General features: G+C 36.2%; 1 protein-coding gene across 2 annotated transcripts; it reads right to left on the bottom strand.

Moving 5' to 3' along the window:
- Positions 1-138: 138 nt before the first annotated feature.
- On the bottom strand, positions 139-26121 carry cers2b (ceramide synthase 2b). Of its 2 annotated transcripts, XM_066683896.1 has the most exons (11): positions 25563-26121; positions 9434-9607; positions 9164-9281; positions 8733-8851; positions 8051-8108; positions 6846-6896; positions 6516-6608; positions 5048-5176; positions 3964-4070; positions 3612-3765; positions 139-2222 (listed from the first exon to the last, which is right to left on the bottom strand). In XM_066683896.1, exons 2-11 carry the CDS (start codon positions 9604-9606, stop codon positions 2067-2069), a joined length of 1158 nt encoding a protein of 385 aa, XP_066539993.1. In that variant the 5' UTR covers position 9607; positions 25563-26121; the 3' UTR covers positions 139-2066. The 2 variants fall into 2 exon arrangements, with proteins under 2 accessions (XP_066539993.1, XP_066539994.1); XM_066683897.1 differs by lacking the exon at positions 5048-5176.
- Between the last annotated feature and the right edge of the window lie 772 nt (positions 26122-26893).

The raw sequence follows: 26893 nt of genomic DNA, 5'->3' as shown, positions 1-26893 counted from the left end.
ATATGTAGACTTTAAACAATACTGTATGTTAAAGACAGAGTAAATGAAGCAGTGCGCTATGGCATATTCTTGGGTAATATTTCTCACTAACTCATTTTCAGACACACACACAAACACACACACACTGTGATTGTTTGCTCATTTATTTTCATCTCAATTAACTTTTATGCATAAAACAAACAAGAAATAAAAAAAATAAAATAAAAATAATACTGTAATTAGGGCTTGGCTGTGTCTTTGGAACAATACATAGATAACGATGGTGAAGTGAAGAAAAACGAGTAACCGGGAAAGAGGATCTTCAGAACTCTGATTTATAAAAGCATATATAGATGTAGAGAGCAAAATAACATTTAGAGAGGGGAAGACAAATGGATGGAGGAGAGTGGAAGGAGAAATTTGATTTACAAAAGACATAAAGCAAGCACGAGACTGTCCCATATATTCCAGTACCATGATGGACAATGTTCTGAACACCACCTTCAGAAATGGGATAGCGACTGTAGCATTTCACTTCTCAAAAACAAATTACTTCTGGAACAGTGGAATGAAATAAAAACATTTAAATTAAAAATAAAATACTGTAAACCTGTAGTTTTGGCTTTTTTTTTACTGGAATAATATAGATATGTCCATAAAGTGTTATCATTTATCCTTTACTTTGGTTCATCTAGCACAAGATTCTTGGCATTAAAATACAAGTTCAGTGCTTATATGCATCAAATGAACTGCTGTATAGACATAATAGAATCAAAAATACGAGAAAAATATGAGAAATCTCACTGCCACGTCAGCCTGTCTAATATGCTGGCTTGCTGTAAAAATGCCTTTGGAAGCGTAATAGAAGAGAGAAAGGAAAAAAAAAAAAAAAGAATCACCCCTATTCTTTTAGAATATTCCTTTTAAAAGTAATTTTCAAAATATTGCTATGTCTTTCAAATATGCCTTGCGCCCAGGGATTCCAGTAAGCTCTGGACACACCGCAACCCTGAACTGGATAAGCGTTCATTAACGTAATTAGTTACTGACAATGAATGAATGAATGAATGTCTTTCAAAGAAGTTGAAGCTATGCTATTTAGCAGTAAATTATGTAATTTGTGTGTGTAGATCTTTATTTGATATATATAAATATATAAATTTTAATGGGCAAATCTTATTAATAAGTATATACATTGGGTAGACTTATTAATCTATAATATAGCTGGCAAAAGACTAAATTTTAAAATGAGCTGATTTTCAGGAAGTGAGAGTCTCATGTTAAAACCAAAAACAGGATAATGAGTCACAGGAACAGTTGTCTAGCAGTAAAAAAAAATTGGTTCAGAGAATTCAAATAAAAAGAAAGCAATAAGGCACTTGTTTCTGAAGAAACTGAAAAAAAATAATTTGGAGTCTCTTCTATCTCTCAAAGGCAACATGAAGAATATGGCACTGCTTCAATGTGATCTTGTGTATGTATGTGTTTGTATGTGTACTCCCCAGATAAACATTAGTCACAAGTGTAATTTCTATTAGTGGCAGCACCCATCTCATAAGAGTTTTCTCATCCATTGTAGCCCACATAATCAATATTTCTACATCATCTGAGATGATGGCTATAACTGGTGTGTGACAGCTTCAACAGACATAATGAAGCATTTGAACCAGCAATGTCAACAGATCTCAATCCTAATTTGGAACAGCTGTGAACAGCTGAAATCATTACACAACTGCACTCAAAGTTAAAGAAAATGCTAAAAAAAAAAAAAATCAAGAACTAAGAAATTTGTGAAATCTTCACAATACCAGTGTTAGAAAAGAAATAACACATGCAACTAAATTGTCTGGTGAGCTTGGGTGACTGCAGTCTCTGTGTGATTGTTAATGTAGTGCAATGGTGGAGTCTGTGTACATGTATGTGTATGTGATGAGGAGATCATTTTGTAGTCTGCAGAGAAGAGACTAAAACAGTTCAACATTTAGAAGTCTCTCAGTCTTACTTCATCTCTGTCATGTGTATGTAAATATTTTTTTATTCTTTTATTTCACACATTATTCCAACTCTCGTTTGCCTCTTCTGAGCCATCACTCTGTTTTGTGGTGGTTGTTGTTGTGTTTTACATAACCATTCTGAATCGGCCCATTCTTTTTTATCTCCCCATTTCTTGCCTGCTCTTCCTCTTCTTCCTCGTCTGAGTCATCTGTCTCCTCTCTGTCACTCCTCTCATCTTCCACAATCTCCTGGAAGCAGATTATCAAAAAGTAAGTAGTGTCCATTACAGCTTTAAGCAGGGCTGGTGAGGCAGGAATTAGGCTACTTTACTTAGACTAGCCTACTGCAAAGCCCAGCACAGATTAGGTTAACACTAGTCTCAGCCTCGTAAACTCCCCACTACTGCATGTAACTAATTAAGATATCATCATGGCCAGAGTTTAGCCCTAGTTGCAGGGGCAAAATAGATGCAAGAATCAGAAAGTAAAAAAAGATGGATGGCACAGTAGTTTAACATAAAGCAGACAGACACAAATATCATGAGTACATAAAAATGTCTATCAACTAGATATTCAAAATTATATTAAATTTAGGGCCAAAAGTTGAAAAGACGCTATATTTTAATGACAATTTTAAGTGCAATTTATAAAAAGCACAAGAGCTGCAATATTTAAAGGGAACATCTACATTTGTAATCAAAAAAGCCCTTCAGATGTTGCTTCCACACCATTTGCTAGCTCTCCAATCTGTTAGCTGGAAACCGGTCAAAGTGTTTACAAAGCCCTAGTGTCAATAAATGAGTAAAAAACTAAGTGGCTCAGTCAGATAGGCCTGTCTCTCAGCTCACGGCAGAAAAAACAGCAAAGAGCCCTCCAAATGTTGAAAATCTTGAAAAGAGATTAGGATATTGCTTTATTCCCGATACATAGGTGGGTAATATTGACTTATTTTTGCTGTTTTAGATTAATTCAGGAGGCTGATAACTGCAAGAATGTAAACACAGTGAACGTGCTTAAAAGCTCAAGAACTCCAGTTACAAAAGGGTTTCTGTAATAATTAAAATTGGGAATAAAAAAAAAAAGGTTAAACTTCAGCCACATACAAGCAAAAATATTTTTTTTCTCGTCAAACATACTGTTCCACCTTAAAAGATATGGAGCTTCTGAACATAAACAAACCAGATAGAACTGCAGTTCCCCCTAATCATAGACGCATAAATTATTTAATGAAATTTTAAGTGGAAACAAAAAAAAAAATGCAGATCTGATACTCTGATAGTCTGGCACTTCATTCAACTTTCGCATCCCAAGCCTAAACAAATCAGATGTACTGAATTTCTTGAGGAAATAAGAGGCCTGGTAAGTAATGTTATCGAAATGTTTAAATCACAACTGCAAAATTAAATAAATAAATAAATAAACCCATAGTTTCCCCATATCATACAGCTCTAGTACAATGGAGCCAAAAATGTCCACAAGTTGATGAGGATTTATATACTGGCAAAGGGTATAAAACAACTGTTTCTCCAAAATACACAAGCTTTGCACATGCACGCACACACATGTGCACATATATGAACATGCACACACACACACACAAACACACACACACACGGACGCATGAACACAGGGACGTACATTTCTAGGAAGGAACCGCAGCGCCATGCGGATGATAAGTACAGCCCAGAAGATATGTAGACACTGCAGCACCAGGAGCAGGCTGTTAAAGAAGTAATATCCAAAGAAGGGAGGATAAAGTGTCACCGGATACACCCATGTGCAGTACATGATCCTGAAAAAGAAAGACATTTTAAAGATTAAACTGACACATTATATAATTGTTGTGTAATTATGCTCACTAAACTAGGACAAGTCAAAAACATCTTAAATCTTAGTTTCAGGATATATTTAGGAACAACTTACATATACTAATAGATTAAAGTATATTTAATTGAATGTATGTGTGTATTTGTGTCTGTGTTACACATACCGGAAGGGGAAGATGATGAGTCGTGTTATGATAAAGAATGCACCAAACACAATGAAGATGTAGTTACATGTCTTTCTCCAGCCAGCATAGTTAAACATCTTAGCTGACTGAGAGAGTAAAAGAGAAAGTATTTACTGTAGGTAGATGGACAGAAGATTACTGATGCATTTATTGTCCATCAGGTGGCTCTGTTCAGCATTTCAAATTTTGACAGAGCTCACATTGCAAATTTGGTTCTAATCATTCATTCTTTTTTTTCAGTAATAGTTATATCTAAAATTTGATATGAAGGCAATAATGTGTTTTCTGTCAGAATCTCTTGGAAGAGTGCCAGTTTACTAGGTACTTGAGAATTCTGTTCTATATATTATTCCTATGTATACTGAATTATTATTAGATAAATTCAGAAGGTAAATTACATATTATTTTTGCAGAAATATGTATTAACACACACGCACAACTAAATGTCTCTATGTTTGAGCCACAAGCTGCTCTGCAGTGCTTATTTTCTCAATTAAAACTTCTGTGCCCCTGAAACGTTTACTCAGCAAATTAAGGGATAGAAACTACAAGCATGCAAGAAGTATGCTGAGGCCTTTACGGTGTGTGTGTGTCTGTGCGTGTGACTGAATGTCAGTAAGCATGTGCATGTGAGTGAATGTGTATATAAAGCCTTGTTACAAAACCCCAGAATATAAACAGATACTACTGGTATTGTTCAGGCGTTTCAATGGCATCAGCCCTTTCAGACATGCACCTTAACATATAATATGCAGACTTTAGTGAAAAGATGTGTCATTTGTGAACATTAACAGTGAAAACAAATTGATAAAAAAATCTTTAAAATTATCACTGCCCTACCAGATGAAATTCAGGCTTTGTGCATTTCTAGTTAAAATAAAGGCTTGTTCACACATTCCCCAAACAATCCCTTGGGTATTGCACCAAGACCTGTGTAACACACTTTACTTTACTGGTATTTTGAATGATTTGTGTTCACATTTCATTATTTCATGTTTAATTGGTGTTAGGTTCCTAGGTAATGGTGCATGTTGGAAAAAATTTTTTTACAGTGTGTGTGTACCTCCAGCAGGTAGTCGGAGGAATCATGCAGGAACATAATCAGTGTTCCAGCTCGGATGTAGTTCATACACCAGGAGAAACTAATCAACAGGATAGTGGCAACATGGTGGATGATCTGCTCCTTAAAGTCCTGAGAGAGTGTGAGAGTGTGTGTGAGAGAGAGAGAGAGAGAGAGAGAGAGAGAGAGAGTGAGCAAGAGAGTGAAATACAGAGACAGAGGCAGACCAACTATCTGTAACGTTTTGGGGACACAGTGGCAGTTTGAGTGTTTGCTTATCTAGAGTGTACTATGGTCTGGAAATCTGCATCAGTAATGACTCTTTAGAGATAAGAACAAGAACCACCTGACCTAAGATGAAGCTGAAATTGACACTGCTGACACAAATGAGCCAGATGTCTTGTTCTGTTTTGAATAACGCAATGTACTGAAAACCAGCTGTCTATGATTCCAGGGGAATGTGTTTGATTAAAATGCAAATATGCTCAGCTACGTACCTGAAGGTTTGTTTGGGGTGTGTCTTATTGTCAAGGTATACTTCTTTACTACAATAAAATCTTTAAAAGTCTAAATCAAAATTATATAGTAAAAATTGGTAATTTATAAATTTACTGCATTTATGACTTACATTGTTGTATTTTCTATTTCTTACATTGCCATCTTATATTCTTAAGTCAAGTAACTTGGCACTTGACGGCAAATGCCTTTTACGACAGGTCAGGCGACCAAATGGCTTTTAGTAGGCCTCTTTTCATTTACAACAGATGCTAAATTGACAACATGCTTGAATGGGTTTGTGCTTGTTACACAGATCACTCAATCAATGCTCTGTTCTCCTGGCTTTATTGTTCAGAAAAAAGAATTCCCAAACACGACGTACTAAACTGGGTCAAATTAAGAATTACTTTCTAAATATGGATCATATTATTAAAAATCAACTAAATAAACTAAGCATAAATGTTTAAACAATATTAGCCCTGGTGGTTGAGAATGTTTATGTAAGTTTGGGTGCAGTTACCATCAGACAAAACATAATAGCATTACTTAATTTTAAAGATGGCAATATATTAACCCCAAAGGGAAATTAGTATGCATCAGCAGTTTATATACAGATATACACAAGTGCAGAAAGATATAAACAAAATAAAAATGGAATTAAATATTAAAATAATACTATAAACAGGGAATATACAGGTAGTTCAGGTTTGCAATGTGTACAGACACACAGATGAACTACCAGTTGAATTGTCAACAAAATTATAGTTTTAGTGCACTATTACATTATTTGCATGGATTACAGTACAGTATTATTTCATGACAGTGTGTAAGAGTGTGACCCATGATTATGTTATATGGATGAATAAAAAACTCTTTGAAATTATTATTTTTTAAATTTTATATTATAAGAATGTTTAATATTGTAACAAAGCAACACAGTGCCAGACATATAAAGGTTAAAATCCAGACTCACTTTCCGTTTGACATCTGTTGCCACACTGCAAAGTAAAGAGGCGTAGAAACTTAACTCCAGCATGTAATACCAGTACTGAGAGGGCAGAAGTGTCTGTGAGAGACAGAGATATGGGGAAAGAAACAGAAAGAAAGCATAATGGAGGGTAGGACAAAATGACTCTGAATGCCACAGAGATCATCAAATACAACATACTGAAGATAAAATATGAAGGGTTAAAAGCAAAACCTAAATCTGTCTCTGGTGTGTCTCACAACAAATGTGGGACTAATGTAAAAAAAGAGAGTCCAGAAATATTGCTCAAACCATAAATTAGGCTGGGGGACTCACCAGAGTGGGGAATCCCTTCCACATTTCTTCCAGGTCATATAGCCAGGGTTTCTAAAAAGAGGGATAGGGGTGGAATTGAAATATATGTTACACAAACGCAAATATTTGTATGCAATATTCGTCATTTGTATCTATAATAGAGGGAGGAGACAGAGAAAAATGAAGAACAGATATACAGCAGCAGGAATATAGAAATATAGAAAAACAAATATGTTCTGCATTACTACGTTGCTTACATTTGCAATAAATATATATATATATATATATATATATATATATATATATATATATATATATATATATATAGCAAATGTAAGCAATGTATATATATATATATATATATATATTGCATGTATGACTATTTGCGTTATTGTCAAAATGTCTCGCTAAACCAGTGAGATAAGCAACAAGTCTTGGCAAGCCTAGCTTTGGCAGACCACCATTAGCTATATAGCTGTGGTCACAGTGGTGTTTCTAGCATTTCAAAACAGGAAAGCTTAAAATACAGACCCTTTGTCATTGGAAGGTCTGGAGATGCTTTGGTGCTTTACATCAATGTCTTTGTTTACATGTGGTTTTTATCTGAGTGTGTTGTACAGGAAATATGAAGGGCAGGACTATTAAACGCAGAAATGAAAAAAGGAGCAGAAGGTTGTGTTCATAATATAAAACACAGGCATCTGTGTTTTTCTTGTTCATTTTTGTTAAAAATAAATACTAGATGATTTACCACCAAATAGCAATGAAGACCAAAAATAAAAACCACACGTAAACAAAGAATCACCTCTGTGACAATGGCTATACGGCTTGCCTAATTTCTCTTCGCTCGTTTTAATAGATATGGTGTTGAGAGATTTATCTTTTATATAGAAGAATTTCTTTTTTGAAACCTGGCTAATGTTACCTCGACAAAGCACACAATCCAAGAGTTTATGCACAACTGTCTTCCTCAAATATGGCAATGGTTATCTCAGCTTGAGTATTAAATGCTAAGTCATTGGAAGGGGTGGCCTTGGTCACTGTGACTTCGCTTAGCTGCATAATAATGTAGCTGAATAATAAATGATTACTAAACACATTTTCTAACATTTCCTGCTGGCACCAGTGTTACCACTTTAAAAAGTGTATAGCCCTGATATTTAATGGAGAGATGAAACAGCTGAAGACTTGGGAAAAGATGTTTGTGTGATTATTCAATTACTTACATCAATGAGAGCAACGATGCCAGAAATGAAGGCAATAAGATAAAAGATAAATCTCCAGCTGTAAGAGAAAACACACCATTAAAATGCTTGAGTTACTTTATTCAAGGCTACCTATATTTATTTTTAATTAATTTTCTGTATAAAATCTATTTTGAAAATATTATATCTGCTCTATCTGGCTCAGTGTATCACAGTGGCGTCAATGCCTCTCTGATGCCATGGATGTGGCCCTATGTTTGTACAGAAGGAGAGTTGATTATACATTTTATTACGTTTACCATGCTACGATGTTGCATTCCGGTTTCTGTGATTACTGTTACCATAAAATGATTAGCACTATGCTTTTTCTTGCTATGAAAATAAAATACATAAAGTGTACTAAACTAAATTAATAAACTTAGGGGTTGACAGGAATTGTCCCTAGTGCTATCTGTTTTTCCTATCTACTGCCTCCTATCTTGAAGCTCTGTCTCTGTATCTTCCTTTCTGTTCCTGATTCTTGCTGAGGTCCTGGTGACATAGACAAAAGTCAGAAAAATAGCAACATAACAGAGTGTTTATTCTTCTAGAGTGTATTTAAGGCGTGTGAAGGCAGAAGGCAAGCGTTATTAACACCCCAGTTCATCTACCGATATAAAGGTGGGTCTGTACTGTGCTTGAGACTGTGTGTCTCTCTGTGTACCTGGCTTCACAGAATTTCTTCATAAGATTGGGTCTGTCTTGATTTCTGCGCCGTCTGAACCAGCGCTGGAGTTGCCTCTCTGAACAGCCCGTCTGCTTACAAAGCTTCTCTACTGACATCTACATAGTCAGAGAAACAGAACAGAGATAGCACAAGCATCTTTTATTCTCATGAACAACAAGATGTCTTAAAAGGAGAAATACATTGTGGCTCTCTGAATTGCATGATCATCTTGAATTGTACAATATAAGTGACCTTTACTTAAATACTCTTTTAGTGAAATTAGACAGTTTATAGTTTGCTCAACATACAGCATTTCCACAAGTGCACATGTACCAGCTAATGTGTTTTTGCTCGTTTGTCTCAGTTTAGAGTAGGTGGAAGGCTAAACTACTAGTCAACCTTAAACTGTGTTGTACTGACTGAAGTACCTGTGTTAGGTATTTGCTTGTGTGGCAGTAGTGGGATTCCAGTGTTGGTATGTGCGCTGCTTTTCTTCGTACGGTTTCTTTTATTCCAAACAATGAGGCCACATATGTAGCAACAGTTCTAGAGTGACAACACAATAACCATAGGGGAGAAAAAAAATTATTACTGATAAACTCCATAACACGAAAAATGACATTAGGACACTGGGCTGAAACTGAAATTACATTGTGAGACAAACAAATTTGACAAAATCTGATTGTGCTCTGACTCACCTTTCAAAGATTTGACGTATCACAAGGAAAAGTAGTGCAATTGGCAGCACCACCCACAAATCCCGTGCTTTGGCATAGACTCGCCCATCCCTGTCCTCTAGGTCTGCCCATCCTAAGCCCTCTGGAAACCAAAGACGCTCCTGCCAGAAGATGTCACTCAACCACTCCAACATACTAGAGATAGACAGAGACAGAGACGGTGTCACCAAGTGGCACAAAATTAGGTTTTGTTTGATATTTCAAAACCACCTGGGGCACTATTAATTAGGTAAAGAAATATTGACATTTGTTCACTTACATTTTACTTTTTTACTTAATTCCTTTGCCTTTTTCCTAACTCCTTTCCACTGCAAACGTGTAATTGTAACTTCCACCCCTCCACAAATCTTCACAATACTTAATTAATTTCAAGAAAACTATATTAATATTAATTATATTAAATATATTTAATACATATTAAAAGTACCAAATGGTTTTATTTTATTACAAATGTGATTTCAATCATTCACTGCCCCTTTCCACATACTTCTCTGAACCTAAACAACTCACGTGAAGAACGCATGCCATATTATGGCTAATTGCATGATGTCGTTAGGTAAACATGTTAGGATATCACGATATTGACTTTTTAAAATCATGACAATATTATTGCGAATGATACAATATGGCACAGCCATACTCTCAGATAAATCCACATTACATAAATCTGTGTACACTCTGCAACATTGCCCCCATATAAGCCAAGCCATGAGAACAGATTGTGTCAGTCAGAGATTGTGATCACAAAGAACATTCTCTGTGGATAACACAGCAATTATGGATGCACCAATCAATCGGCTGTTGACAGGAATTGGCTGGTTTTCTGTGCAATTAGCCATAATCGGTGACCAGCTGATCAGTCTCATATAACCGATTGTATGCCGGTACACTTCAGATTGAGATCGGAGACCAAAAAGTCTGGAGGAGAGAAAAGCAAAAACCAAACAAGAGCCACTCACTGACTCAGAGTGATTTCCTAAGTCAGGACACCGCTCTGAGCCAATCAGTTACAAAGCCAGTCACAGCACTCAAATAAACAAATGGCTCTCTGTGCTTCTAGTGTTAAACGTGTCACTTGTCAAGGCAGATGTAATAGTTTTTATTGGTTTTGACCCCACATGAAATGTTATTTTAGCAGGCAGAAGTTTGCTTCTTATTCTCAGTTTTCTTATTTAAATGTTTATTTCCTTAATTTAGTCAGTTTATAAGGCTAATATTGGTTATATTCCCCAGTCTTTATTTCAATAAGGTGAACATGTGCAAGCTGCATCTCTAATAGCAATGGCTCTTTATGGAAACATAGCACTGCTCACAGCTATTTTAAAAGAGTAACCTAAGACAACTGGTTTAAACAATCTAGTCAGTTAATATTTAGAAGATGGCAAGATACAGTAAGAGGTGGAAGCTGCAGGGAGGAAAAGAAATAGCTCAGCACTAGGGCTGCGCCATATCTTATTGTGTGCAATAATATCACAAAAAATAAATAATAATAATAATATCCTGATATGTTTACATAATGACATCAAACAGTAACAGGTACATTTGTTACATGAGTCATTTAGGCACAGTCTGGTGGAAATTTGGTTTGCATTCAAAAATGTCCCCCAATAGACGAGTGACTATTGATATAAAAGATCAATATTCTAAATATTTTTATACAATGTCAGAATCTTGGTCTACAAAATAAGCAAATGTTTACACATTTATTTGTTGTTTCTTCTGAAAGTTTAAAAGATTGTACTAAATTAAAATGTAATTGAATATCATTTAAATAAGGATATCTATATATAATTAAGCTCATATAATTAATATTAATATAAAATGAATGTTGTTGTAATAGTATGCTGAATAAATAAAATTATTTTCACAGTTTTTTTCATATCACCAAGAATATTGTTATCGCCAAAATACCCTGAAATATTGTGCTATTGTTTTAGGGCCATATCGCCCACCCCTACACAGCATAAATTTATGAATCACTCCCTCCGACTGAACCACACCCAGATCTCTCTCTTTTTCTCTGTTAGATGTAGATCTCTGACCACATCAGAATTAGTCTTGCAAATGGGCTTGGCAAGTATACAGCTATTTGGACAGACCATCTCTCACTCAATCTCACACACACACACACACTTGGGATGCTGCTAAAAGTGGTGTTGGTGAGACAAACAGGGGACACGCTCCCTGTTGTCTGTGTGGATGCTGCCAGCTTCAACTACCTTAATCAATCCCTCATATCTTCTCCTTACTGATGTAATTTGAGTGTACAGACTGCATGTCATCCAGGATTCTGCATATTGCTAGTTGTTGAGGTGATTCCTCATCATAAAGCAAAAATAGATCACACAGCACTTATTTGAAGAGCAAACAATTTACATACAATGCATTGTATTTAAATGCATTCCAATATAATGAATTTTACACTTATACGCCTGTAGCATTCTCCTACTTAAATCATTATTAAGTAACATAATACAACCCTGAGGTTAACACCTAAGCCAACACATTTATTTGCTTGTTGTCATGTTAGTGCTGTGTATTTTCTGGATATTACATATTATACCTGGACATTATATAGTCACTCCAACAGCTAATGTTCTGTGCTCACTCAGGCCCCATCCAGTCATATCCAGATACGTTTAAAAACATCATTAACATCATAAAAATTCCGACATTTTGCCTTCAATAGAACACGACAGAACTTATTAGCAGACAACACTATAACGGGAGTAGTGCGTTTTTATATTCATTTAAATAATAATCTGAATTTGAGAGGAGTGGAGCTTTGTGTTTATTGATAGTCACATTTCTCAAAAAATCCCACAAATATCCAAATAACAAAATAAAAAATACTGAATATAATGCTGGGCGATATGAACACAAATCATGATCAATTTTACATTTTACTACGATTATGATTAAATAAAGATTATTTTGTTTTTGTATTTTTGGCCTTCATAGTTCAGTGACAAGGCTTGTGCTGTTAATATGCTCCAGTATTACAGCTGAGACATTCCTCTAATGTCGCAGGGGGCTTGTTCCTCTCTTGTTTTCAGCTTTGGCCGAAACTGTTTTTCCTCAGTGTTTACATTTGACTTCTTTTTGTTCAGTTTCGTCCTAATTAAAGTCAAAACACAGTACAACCAAACCACAGCTGTGTTTTTCTTTGTTATGAGCTGCTCGAATTGCTCGGTTTGCCTTTATCAGAGAGGGGCAGAGTCACGTGACTACAGCTGGGTAGCGTGTTAGTGCATGAACACACAGTGGCAACATAACAGAATAAAAATAATCGATATAGACAAGACTATGTTGATTAGAATTTCTGAATGTCTATTTCGATTAGTTTCGATTAATTGCCCAGCCCTTATAGAATATCTACCCAACAAACAAATATCTGAACAGCTGCGTTGTAGCCATTAGCCAAAAAACATTTTTTTTCTCCTGTTTTTACCATTTGACAGTCAGCTAATAGCATGTATTTGGAGCCCTAAGGATCATAATTATTCAGGGCTAAAGATCTGATGTTGCCTGAACAAACAACCAAACAAACACCACACCCACAAAAAAAGACTGTTAAGAGTTGAGTCAGTTTTGGACAACTTTTTTCAAATACAATTATGTCCTTATGAAGCGATTTTTCAGGACCAGTAATAAACAATCAATTTTTATTCTTAAGAATATTTTTTTCTGAATCAAAGTATTCAAATAAACTCATACACACAAAACAACTGTTGCAACTTCCAATAGAGAAATCCTATTTCAAATAACATATGCCACAGACAAGGGTTTCTCTGTAGCTAAACCAATGAATGAGAAAGTGCTCCTGTACAGGAGTTTCTGGTGGTTCACTGTGTCTTACACTCAGAGTGGCAATCCATACTTGTTCAGAATATATATGAACATGAAGAGAATTTAGGGCTGTCCCTATGGATTACATCTCTCATGCGCACACACCTAGTTTGTTACTGCTTCTAAATTAGTTGCCCCTCATTCTCTTACTCACTCACTCGGGTCTGAGTGTATATATATATATATATATATATATATATATATATATATATATATATATATATATATATATTTTATTGACACCTATTGATTTCTTTTTCATTGTCCACTTTGCGTATTTCATTTTCAGACTGAACAACATACAAACATATTTTAATTAGCAGTGGGTGGGGCAACGCACCCTGCTTCTTGTGTGTATCTTGTGTCAATCTATCCATTGTGATACTTTGGAAAGACTGCTCATTGCTCCTGATTAAGTTTTTCAGGGCTCATTCAGTCAAAACAGGCTCGGGCTTCTGGATTGGTGTTTTTTTTTTTTTTAAAACACAAAAAGTAACAAATATTTGCACAATCTTTGCAAAACTTTTGCAATCACAAAAACAAAGTCCTCATGAGCTTTCCTCTTTTCTAATATTCATTTCATTCATTCATTGTCTGTAACCACTTCTCCAGTTCATGGTTACGCTGGGTCTGGGGTCTACCTGGAATCACTGGGAGCAAGGTGGGAACATACCATGGTGCTCATTTCTAACATTCATTCATTCATTCATTATCTGTAACCGCTTATCCAGTTCAGGGCCGCAGTGGGTCCAGAGCCTACCTGGAATCATTGGGCGCAAGGCGGGAACACACCCTGGAGGGGGCGCCAATACTTCAAAGGGCAACACAGACACACACACACACACACACACACACACACACACACACACACACACATTCACTTACACCTACAGAAACTTTTGAGTCGCCAATCCACCTACCAATGTGTATTTTTGGACTGTGGGAGGAAACCGGAGCACCCGGAGGAAACTCACGCGGTCACGGGGAGAACACACCAATTCCTCACAGACAGTCACCCGGAGCGGGAATCTAACCCACAACCTCCAGGCCCCTGGAGCTGTGTGACTGCGACACTACCTGCTGTGCCACCATGCAGGCCTTGCTCATTTTTTAACATGACAAATATATTTAAATCATATATGAAAACAGAACCAAACAATTCTAAATATTAGATTTTGCAATCTCTATACCATGTAAACAAGGGCTGCCCAATCACAGTCATATACATCTATCATTATGGGCGGATTAGATCCATCAAACCTGGCAATTTCCAATTAGGGGTGGGTGATATGGCCCTAAAACAATATTTGAGGGTTTTTGTCTATAACAATATTCTTGGCAATAAGAACAAAACACTGAAAAAAAACTTTTATCAATCTCAAGAGCTCACTAATGCAACAAAATAAATGTTATATTAATCATATCAAATTAAATATATTTAATATATATATTAATAGCATTAAAGTGTTTTATATATTAAAAAGTTATGTAGCAGTTTCAAATATTCAAATATAAAGTGACAAAAGAAATCAGTAAACATTTGCTTATTTTGTAAACAACAGTAATTTACCAATATTCTGATTTTGTATAAAATAATGTAGCATAAAAATCTACCACACAAGCAAAATGCAGAAAATGTAGTGTGCATATAAACACCAAAAATGAAACAATTATACAAAAAACAACCTTAAAAGCATCACAGTAAATAATAAAACAAACACAGAATATTTGTTGTGCTGAGTTATTATGCAAACAAGTCAGAATATCACAATATTATTTTTTTACATTTTTATATATCTAAAAAATATGATGATATTGTGAACGATATGATATGGCACAGCCCTAATTCAAATGCCCTTGAAGTCATTCATTCAGCTGGAACAAGTGTTCCAAGCACTCTGCAGGTTGGTACATCATCAAGATAAGGACTGGGTGTAACCCATATTCCTCAATTTTTATTAAATGGGTGTTCATACCAATCACAGACTAAAGATACAGTATATAGAACAGTAGTCACTACTTACACATACAAAAAAAGGTAAATGGTAGTTTGGGAGATTCAAAACCCTTAAGCTGTTAAAACTGTTTTATGCAAACCTATTTGTTATATTAGGAGCGACACAGGCACTCAGTAAGTCACTATGGTTTACTGAATCATTTGTTAAAAATCTGCATCCATTCTGGGGTAGCCCATTGGGGGAATAAACAACAACAAAACACTCCAGCACATATTTTACTGGCTCTGGCTCGTTCTGTTTTACAACATTCAACCAATTCAAACATGATAAAATGTACAAATAAGAAGATCTTAGCCTGCCTTTCATCTCAGAGAAAAAGATTTTAAGTGATAAACAGCTCCCATGTTTACTGAAAGTCTTTAGCAGAAGAATCCTCATCATTGGACAAAGTAAGGATTTGGGCAGCTGCATTTCAAAGTCAGCACAAAGGGGCAGCTTCTAACAGTTCTCAGCATACAAGACTGCATAGAATCTGATCTCTGAATAGTGGTTGGGACTCAACTGGTCAATGAGCCCTCTGAGAGAAAAGGCTCAGTTAGCAACATTAGCTCCATTGTTCTGTCCCACACACACAGATACACACTGGAATCCATCACGAGACATTCAGCCCCACCCTCTACCAGATCACTCTTGCAGGAGCAAAAGGCACACCATTTTTAAAAGCGTTATTTCAGGGCCACCCATTTTCCAGGTCTTTCCCCATTTTCACACTGCTGACAGAATCAGTAGTCTTGCTCTGAATTTGTTTAAATAAATAAATAAATAAATATACAAACCTGATTCCAAAAAAGTTGGGACACTAAAATTGTGAATAAAAACTGAATGCAATGATGTGGAGATGGCAAATGTCAATATTTTATTCGTAATAGAACACAGATGACAGATCAAAATTTTAATCTGAGTAAATGTAACATTTTAAAGGAAAAATAAGTTGATTCAAAATTTCAGTGTCAACAAATCCCAAAAAATCCCAAACAAAAAGAGTGTCTCTCTGAAGCCAAGATGCAAAGAGGATCACCAATTCCACCATTGTTGCGCAGAAAGATAGTGCAGCAATACCAGAATGGTGTTACCCAGCGTAAAATAGCAAAGACTTTTAAGTTATCATCATCAACCGTGCATAACATCATCAAAAGATTCAGAGAATCTGGAACAATTGCTGTGTGTAACGGTCAAGGCCATAAAACTCTACTGGATGCTCGTGATCTCTGGGCCCTTAAACGTCACTGCACCTCAAACAGGAATGCCACTGTCAAGGAAATAACAGAATGGGCTCAGGAATACTTCCAGAAAGCATAGTCAGTGAACACAGTCCACTGTGCCATCCGCCATTGCCAGCTGAAACTCTACAGTGCAAAGAGGAAGCCATTTCTATGCAAGCTCCACAAGCTCAGATGTTTGCACTGGGCCAGGGGTCTTTTAAAATGCAGTGTGGCAAAATGGAAGACTGTTCTGTGGTCAGATGAGATACGATTTGAAGTTCTTTATGGAACACTGGGACACCATGTCATCTGGACCAGAGAGGACAAGGATGACCCTAGTTGTTATCAACGCTCCGTTCAAAAGCCTGCATCACTGATGGTATGGGGTTGCATGAGAACTTGTGGCATGGGCAGAGAACTATGTTCAGGTTCTAGAACAACATATGCTCCCATCTAGATGTCATCTCTTTCAGGGAAGACCCTGCATATTTCAACAAGATAATGCCAGACTACATTCTGCAGCAATCACAACATCATGGCTACGTAGGAGAAGGATCAGGGTACTGAAATGGCCAGCCTGCAGTCCAGATATTTCACCTACAGAGGACATTTGGCGCATCTTAAAGAGGAAGGTGCGACAAAGAAGGCCCAAGACGATTGAACAGTTAGAGGCCTGTATTAGACATGAATGGGAGAGCATTCCTATTTCTAAACTTGAGAAACTGGTCTCCTGTCCCCAGACGTCTGTTGAGTGTTGTAAGAAGAACGAGGGATGCCACACAGTGGTAAAAAAATGGCCTTGTCCCAACTTTTTTGGGATTTGTTGACGCCATGAAATTTTGAAACAACATATTTTCCCCTTAAAATAATACATTCTCTCAGTTTAAACTTTTGATCTGTTATTTGTGTTCTATTCTGAATATAATATTAGATGTTGGCACCTCCACATCATTGCATTCAGTTTTTATTCACAATTTGTTTAGTGTCCCAACTTTTTTGGAATCCGGTTTGTAATATAAATATAAAAGTACTAGTTGGCCCTTGTAGATCTGTCAGCCAGTCAAAAATATATAATAACGCCTGCCGCAGTTTACATATAGCATAGTGACAATAACAAAAGCTTTTTGATTCATTCCACCTTATGTGCTGCAGCTACATGCTAGCATAAGGAGCAGAAAATAGGACCAGGCTGGACATTTTTTTTCCCAATGCAACATTCTATGCAAATGTAAGTTACAGAGTCTACGTATCATTTCGTGTACATGTTTACCATGCATTGAATACAGCAAAATGTTGAACATAAATACAATGTTAGTTACACTCACATGTCCTACGTCATGAAATGTACAAACTACAATCATTACTGTAACAACACTCATCTCATTACAAGGTAATCAATACTATATTGAATTTTAAACATTTCCTTTCCCTTACCCGAATTACACCCGTTGTTAAATCCATGAATATATTAAACTATATGTTTTTCTTAATAGGGCTGTGGCAACAACCACAAAATACCTCACTTTTGGCCACTCAACCACAGGGAATGGCAAGCAGTGTATACATGTTTTCCTTTTCTTTGCAAGGTCTTTCTTGTTTTATATATTAATTCATGAGTAATTAATGTTAAGGAAATTTGTTTAAAATAATTAATTAATTAATTAATAATTTAAAAAAGTTGTGCAACTTTCCTCATCTGTTGACATCTGAACTACTGTCAGTCTTCATTGATAAAATGAAAACGATGGCAGCAAACTTAGTTGCAATACCAAATGCAACTTTGTTAGTTTGAGAGCCTTTCAGATTTTAAATGAAAAGGGAGAGGCAGCCAATTAAGGAGAGGCAAATTGTGAAATACATCAAATTTGAGATTTCATCTATCTACCCATCATCCAGCTGTGGAAGCCCAACTGCCTCCAGCACTTAGCAGTCCCAAAACAGTTCAGGCCAGTCCCAGCCTTAATATTCCTTTCTTCAGGTTGCGCTGTTAACCTGCTAACTAAGGGCACAGAGTATACACAATTTAACCAGTTTGAGCAGAGGTACTCTAATTTCAGGTACAAAGCTGACAAAATGAGCTGTGGCATGGCATTGGGCGGTATATCGACAATATTGTATACCGCTGTATTTAAAAATGTGGACGGTATCTCAAAATGAGGGTTGTATTTATGATGTATTTATCCTGTGTCAAATTACTGTGACATTCAAATCTCAAAATTATAAACCGAATTCCTACCCAATGAACGAATATCCAAAAAGCCGAATATTCGGGGCCAGCTCTACTGTACACTGATATAATCGAAATACTTCCTGATTACTTCTTTCACATAAATAGTATTTGACTGGTTTTATATCCATATTACTTCTTTTATATATCAATAGTTACTTTGCCTTAGAAATTGCAGCGCAATGCAACCTTAAGACAAAATACATAATCAAAGTTTTTCCTACTTATGATATGCTCAGATGTGCGCGCCAATTCATCTTTAGATATTCTTTTAGTATTCACTGTATGAAATTTATGCCAGCTCAGATGCTCTGAGGAGTCAAATCTGGGGTCATAATCCATAGCAGAGCTATTAATTATGAGCAATGCAGTACTGCTTACCACAGTAAAGTACGTTTACCAATAGAAATTCGGAACTACCTGTAATCTAATCAATCCACTTAATGTAACCAAGAACCGCCTACTACTGCTGGAAAATTTGACTGGCATGCAAAAGGACCAACTGCTACTCTGCTATTTTAGCATGACTTATGGAAACAGTCTTTCGTCAATAGACGAAACGATAGACGGAAGTGCATCTACCCAGAGATACAGACAGCCAGTCAGAGCATCTGCGTGGAGCATCTGTGGGTGAGACTACTAGCAACCTGATCAAGTACCAGTGTCTCATAATAATACCTGTGAGAATAGGTGGGATTCTCAGGAAGTTTTGTAGTTGTTTCTCATTTACAAGTATATTTAATAGAAACAACAATTTGTGGCTTTGTTTGTATATCATGGTTAGGCAAACAGGTGCAACACTGGTTCTCATATAAAGGCATGGGTCATTTGAAACTGGAAATGGAAAAAAAAAAACCATAATAATTCATCTGTAACAGCACTTTGCTGTCTTAAGGCTGATTTATACTTCTGCGTTGACTCAATACAGAGCCTTCTCTGTAGGCAACACAAGAGCCCTACGCTGCTGTGAGCGTGTTTATACCACACAACACTAGGGCTAAAACTTAACCATCTCCCTCTACACTACGTAGTGGTGTAGTAGTATTCATTTTATAAACCTTTAAAGTGTACTATTTAGGGAGTAGGTCATCGTTTAGACATTATTTAGAAAATAACATATTTTACATGGGGTGCCAGGACAGCAATAAATACAAAGCTAAAAGACCTAGATTTTTTGCATGAGGTCCTGCTTCTCACTGACTTATTTTTTCCCAGAGACTTTTCTCTGTTTTTAACCTTTTTATTCATTCCTGACGTCCACACCAAGTCTGAGGCAATCTCTCGCCATGAATTTGCTGCTGTCTATAGTCTGTAGCATGCGCTAGTTCATGTTTCTGTACTTCTTCGGTTCTATTTAAACAACCACAGACTAATCACAGTCGTTGTAGTCTGAGTCGATGTGTCACCTTTATTGATAGGTGCACATTAGGCTATGGCATAATGTTCATGTCAATGCACACGGCGTAGGTTCAACTCAGAAGTATAAATTGGACTTTATACAGCCTAAAAGTGTTACTGAACATCACAGAGTGCACAACATAACACTGATCAGATCAACCTGATCCCATCAACCCTATAGGCCCTTAAATTTTGCATTTGGGATTGACTTTGAAACCTACATATACATACATACTGGCCAACAGACTACAGCAGGAACACAAGTATAAATTTTGTATCGGTAGAAACATAATTTAAAATACAAACAAATCTACTAGAAACCTATGTTAACAATTATAATTTGTTAAGAAAATTACTGCTATTACCCATTAACCCACAAGGACCAACATACATCTAGGCTGATACAATCATCTGAAGATAAGAAAAAGATAAATATAGCACAAGCTGTAGAGCCGTCACTCGCCTGCAGTTGGTTTGTTTTAGACAAAAGGGGCAATTTGTTACTCGTAGTATAATAACTAACACACCAACCTTTGATCACAAAGAGGACATTCTCTTGGACAACTGACACGTTTCTCAAACAGGAGGCAAAATGACTCATACATAAAAGCCAACATAATAGGGTCATAAAGCCAAATGTATTGTGTGTGTCTGCTACAACCCCGAGGCAGTTTGTTTCTGATGATTTACAATTTGTTTTGCTGAAAAGGAAAAATACACACTGTAAAATTATTGTGGCTGTGGACTGTCCAGCACTCACATATAGTATTTAAGACAAAACATTTAACGCAGACATATCCCTAAAACATAGATAAAAAATAAAATCAAGTAGTTCTTGTAGACTTCATAAAATGTTTCACAACCACTTTCAGTAGTCATTTACTTTTTGTACAGGATCAAAACTTTTGTCTGATCTGTGACCAACTTCTGTCATGTGACTTGTAACGTGTTATCCCCAGTGTGAAGACACTTCTTAGTTTAACTTTAATCATACAGAAGAGAGTTAAATAACAGGGTTTGAGTGTCTGACGTATATTCTATTCTCTTTGCACACTCAAGACAAGATCTTGATAGTAAACGGCACGCTTAGTAAAAAAAACGATAGTAAAAATTTGAAATACAGTTCTAAATATTAATAATAATTTCTAAACATTAGCCCAAGTATGATCCTGGATCAATTAACTGTTTTATAGTTCAATTTAATTTTACATTTAATTTAATTTAATTGTAATGTAATGTAATTTTGTGTCCAATTGCTGGACTTTAACCTGCTTTAAGCATAGTCCAACTGTAGCTCCCAGACCATGTGTCTGACAGTGATTTTACTCTAACCTTTCAGGTTTCACAGAGGTTTCATTTGGGTCTCTAGCATTGCACTTCTAACAGGTAGAACTTCGAACAGAGGGGGAAACAAATGTGCCAGAATGGCTGGTGATTATTGAATGCATCATCAAGTCTCATTCTCAGATAAGTTGACAAATAAGTAACTGCTCAGTGTCTCCTGGTCTGACCCTGAGAGAGTGCACAAACTCAGATAAGAAACTTGTCAGCCCATACTTCAACTAAGTTCAGCACTTTCTGCAATAAAAGCCTGCATCCTGTATTCTGATTGGCTAATCCAGTCATGAGACAACACTCTGGCCATTCTTTTGGCCTATCACTGCAAAGAATGTGTGAATGTGTATATGTGTCTATTCTCACTGAATGAACGGTATTAGTAGGGTACTCTTTTAAATAAGCACATTTTTAAAAAATGAAAGTATATTTCACAATTACACAAACCTGCCCTCTGTCCATTCATTAGTATTTTAAACGCCACACATGTGTAAACATGAAAGTAAATGTAGCAAAGCATATGCTCTGGCACATTCTGTACTGTAAGCATGAGTGTGGTCTAGTCTGATGACTCACATACAATCATCTACAATGGCATTTACTCCCAGATCTCCATGGCTTCCTCTCTCACACACATGCACCCTAATGATGCCTCATGTTAGTCATGCCTGATTCATTCGCCCCACTTCAAATTTTGCTCACAATTGCCAAAAAAGCTCTGAGGTACAACTCTGTAAAACATTCCTCACTCTCTGGTGTCAAACACATCAGGCTAATGTTCTAACACAATACCCTGTTTGACTACCCAATTATTTGCTAGTTCACTGATAACTGATCAGTATGAATATGAATCCAAAGTTTGCACACTTAGAAGAAATCTGGATTGTTAAAGGCTTATCATGGAATGGCTTAATGACTAACTGGATCAATTAATATGATCAATGAAAAACTAACTCTGTAATCCCAAGCGAATAACATACAAGGGTATAGCAACAGCAGAAAAAAACAGCTTGGAAATGGGAGAATGTCTTTAAAGCAGCTCAAACTGTCTTTTACTAACAAGAAAATTTGTCGTCTTTTTCTCAAAGCCATACAAAATACATGCACTCCCCACCTCAATGTCATCATCTGAAGTCTTTAATACTAAATGTAGGAAACATAATATAGCAGATTTTCAAAAAGACTGTTGTATGTACATGTCCTTATGTAAGATTAAATAAAAAAATATATATTTTTAAAAAGTTGCATTTCATTGAGTTGTATTGTGATGTTAACATAGAGTTATAACAAAGTTAATCTAGACCAACATGTACGCTTGGGAATTCTGTGAACTGTCCAGGTTTGTGAATCAGTCAATGGCTGCACATGAACAGGAGTATTCTTTATTAAAGCATAACCTTTACCTCAAATATACCCAACTTGTACTTGCAGTGGGAGCTAGAAAAAATTATGACAAGTATCTGTAGTGAACATGTGTGGAACTTAATATCTGTACAGAGTGCCACAGACAAGAAGACGTTTGTGAGGTTTTGCCTCAATCGTTTGCTTACCTGTAATTATGTTAGGAGTGTATTTGTATGTGGTCCAGCAATTACTGCAAGGTTGACTTTACTATTAGTATTAAAAACAGCTGAGTCAACACCCTGTGTGTGTGTGTTTGTGTGCAAACAGCTGCATGTGCAGTATGCTTATGATGGGAATATCAGTCATGTCATGCTCCTATGATTTGTTTTCATTAAATGTTATCTGTCATTTTGTATTTTGCAGGAGAAATATAAAAAAATTCTTAGTTCTCAAACAGCTTTTTTTAAGTGACAAATAATTCCATTAAATCTTATAAATATTTCATTTACCAAATATGTTAGATTTGAGTGTCATTTTATTTTACCATTATGTTGTGTGTGAGTGGACACCAGTTAATTGAATGACAGGCTCTGCTCAAAATTTTACCACCTAAGTCATTTTCACACATGAACAATGTATAACTCCAGACAAATCCATGATGTTAACTGCCACTGCCAAAGTAATGCTCCAATACTCAAGAACACAAATGGCAAGAATTGGTTAAAACACACAGAGGGGGGCTCAGTTTGTGGCTTGTCAACAAGAATGAATTGAAGTCCCATTATTCATTGTAGCATGATTAGATGGTGCCTATGTTTCATTGATGTACATGATTATCTGCATATGTCTTGTAATTCAAATCACAAATAATTGCCTCTGGATTACTTTTTATTTATTTATTTAATTTAACCAGGTCACTAAGAACATGTACTTATTTACAGTGGCAGCTTGACAAATAGCAAGGACAACTTAAGAAATAGGACGGGATAGACTGGTGTAATGTGACCGAAATTTTTTTAAACTTACTTAAAAGTTGACCTACTCACTACATGAAGTACTAGTGGATTATTTTAGTCTCTCCACTAAATAATCACATAAATAATGATAATAATAATAATAAATGTAACAATAAGCAGCCAAAAAACATGGCTGAGCATTGAAACTGCAGTGTTAGAAAGACAGTCTTAAATAGATGAAATTCAGACAGCCTGGGTTTATAAAGTCATAAAAAGCAAAGGCATGGTGGTTGGTAGAGATGGAGATAGGGACCAATTACATATTCAAAGATCTGAGTACTGAATAGAAGTCATAAGTCAAGGTTTTTTTTTTTTTTTCTTGGAATTTAGTTTATAAGGGTTTACCCAATGGCTGGAAGCACATTAAATATTTCCTCTCACTGAAACTAAATAACAGTAAATATATTTAGTGTGGATGATGAAATTTATGTATGTATGTGATGTGAAAGCATCACAACAAATCTCATAGCAGTGGTGGGCGAAACCTTTTTTATTATTGTTTATATGAATTTTCATAAACCGGCCACACCAGTTTAAAAAGCCTAACCGTGTCCGGATTGCAGCGCGGTGGTAAATTGTTTCACAGGGGACATTTTTCATTGCTGAACAGAGTGCAAGTATTAGTGGAGTTGTTGAGCACAGTGAAAATGGACAGGGGAGGTTCTGAACCAGAAGTTGTACCAGACACTGAAGTAGAAGATGAACCTGAAAGAAACTTTGCCCAAAAAAATTAGCTGTGTCTTTTGTCTGTAAGTTTTTTGGGTTTAAAAGGTCGGACGTGAACCAAAAAACACTTACTGTAAATGCTGTCAAGCTAAAGTACCAGTAGTATTATTGCTGTGAGTTGCACATTGTTGCCATTGTTGTTGTTATTTATTTGCTTAAATATTGTTATTTACTGAAGTTATTTGGGACTTCTTCAGTGCAATCCAACCATTGACAAGCAGCCCTGGCTACATTTTATCTAAATACATCTTATTTTTTAAAATATTTTGTAAAATAATTAAGGTAAAATTTTCTAAAACGACAACAATAAAAAAAACTGGTGCGCGATTGGTAACATTAATAGAGTGTAGCTGGTGTGCATAAATTGTGAAAATAAGCCTATCGTTTTAAAGTTGTCTGAAAAATGTGTTAAATAAAAGGTTCTACATTTTGACTGAAACTATCATGCCATATGATTCCTTCACTAATTTAGTGCCACCCTCTGAAAATTGATTATGACTGTGGGGCCTTGCAAAACTGTATTACATGTAATAATGTGGAAATGTTTTTTTTGTTTGTTTTTTTACAATTCTCATGGCAGTGGAGTAGTATACTCTTAACCACTCTACTGCAGAAATTCTTCTTGCAATCAATGCAGTTAACGCTTCATGAATGTAAAAATACCGTGAAACCGATATAATATTGAAAAATACCGTGATACAGAGTTTTGGTCATACCGCCCAGCACTCATAGGTGTAAAAATATGCTTTATCAACCAACATTGAAAAAAGGTAATTCAATTGTATTTAATCCATTATTGTTCAGTGAATAAACTGGCTTGTATATAACCTATGAGTTTGTTAATTTTATTTAGAATTGATATACAACTTACTACTACACCTACACGTTTTCTAAGCAAAGTTTGAAACCTCTAAGTCAAGACTCACAATAGTTAATCAGCTCAAATCTCAAACAATCTGTGTAGAGATTACTTACTTTGGTCACGACTAACGTTATCCCTTCGGTGGTCCACAGTGTAAACGCTAAACTCTGGTGAAAGGAACCTGAGAGTATACTGAAGCGCGAGGCAGAGTCTCTGGGAGTCCGTGTCCTGAGTATGGTTTTCGGGGAGAAAAAGTCTCTCTCTCGCTGCTCTGCTCTGTACAATGTTCACTGTAGGGTTTCACCGAGTCTACAGAATGTCATCGTCTCCGTTCCCGTATAAAAAAAAGTAAGGAAAGTTACTTTTTGAGGAGCTGTAGCGGGGGAATGGCTTACACCGGTCTGCGTGTCCGTTAGCGAGAAAATAAGAGTTCAAAAAGTTAGCTTAGCTCCCTTAACACTTTCTCTGTGAGGTTTCAGCTAACTAACGAAAACACCAAATCACTCTCCTTGTAGAAAGGTCGTTATTTTTAAAAGTATGGTCCGTTTTTTCCGTTATTTTCTTGTTTCTCCGTTATTTTTTTTAATCTGAGATAAAAGCGTGCCGTTAGCACAGCAGGCTCGGTGAACGGGACCGTGTCCGAATCTTCAGGGAGCCGGTTCATCTGAACAAACTGCGACACTCCACTGAGACACTCCCACACAAGGACATTTTTGAGTTCTCCACAGCAACATTCACATCCATACAGACAGCGACAGTGTGAATATAAAACTTCACCACACGTATTATATTTTCCACTGGTCAGCAATGCTAAAAGTACATTAATAAAAGACAAGATTCTTTGCCGATTTTTCTGTTTACAGCGTTTGCCAACAATCATGCCATATTTTCATTATCTTTTCAGGATAATTTAGTGTTGGAGATTAAAATCATTTGATGTGGGTGTGGTAAACTGACTGATTCACTGGTACGAAAATAACTCGCTAAATGGAGGCGTATGTTCATTTATGAATCATTGGTGATGAGTCGGTTTATTAAATCGAATCGACGACTGGGAGGAGAGGGACTCGTGATACTGAACTCCGGTGTGTTTCTGAATTGTTCTTCACCCGTTTTCACTATAGTCCCGCCCACTTCGACCTACCATTGGCTTCTCATCCCTACTCTCGGATTGGACAAGAGTTTAGTGTCAATCAGTTACACGGCTCTGGTGTCAATCAGCGAGGCGAACCGACGTTAGAGAAGTTAAGTAACTGAATGGGGATATTAGATTAAGAAACATTAAATATATAAAAAATGTGAATATCCATGTCAGAAAAACATTGGATATGCCTTTTTACTGTTTACATTGTGTCAAAGCAAAGCTACAATACATATGTACATATGCAAAAATTTGGTGTGATATCTTCCAAAATATGTATGTTGTTCAGGCAGCAACCGAGGT

This window comes from Hoplias malabaricus, chromosome 10, assembly GCF_029633855.1.
Source record: "Hoplias malabaricus isolate fHopMal1 chromosome 10, fHopMal1.hap1, whole genome shotgun sequence".
Lineage (NCBI taxonomy): Eukaryota > Metazoa > Chordata > Actinopteri > Characiformes > Erythrinidae > Hoplias > Hoplias malabaricus.
Note: the sequence above shows the minus strand (reverse complement) of the source record. Positions and strands in the feature narration are given on the sequence as shown.

Coding starts and splice junctions, on each gene's coding strand:
- cers2b (XM_066683896.1), bottom strand. CDS start 9,606: ATGTTGGAGTGGTTGAGTGACATCTTCTGGCAGGAGCGTCTTTGGTTT. Junction 9,282..9,433: donor ATACGTCAAATCTTTGAAAG/GTGAGTCAGAGC, acceptor TTGTCACTCTAG/AACTGTTGCTACATATGTGG. Junction 4,071..5,047: donor CCTCCGACTACCTGCTGGAG/GTACACACACAC, acceptor TTACTCTCTCAG/TCAGCTAAGATGTTTAACTA.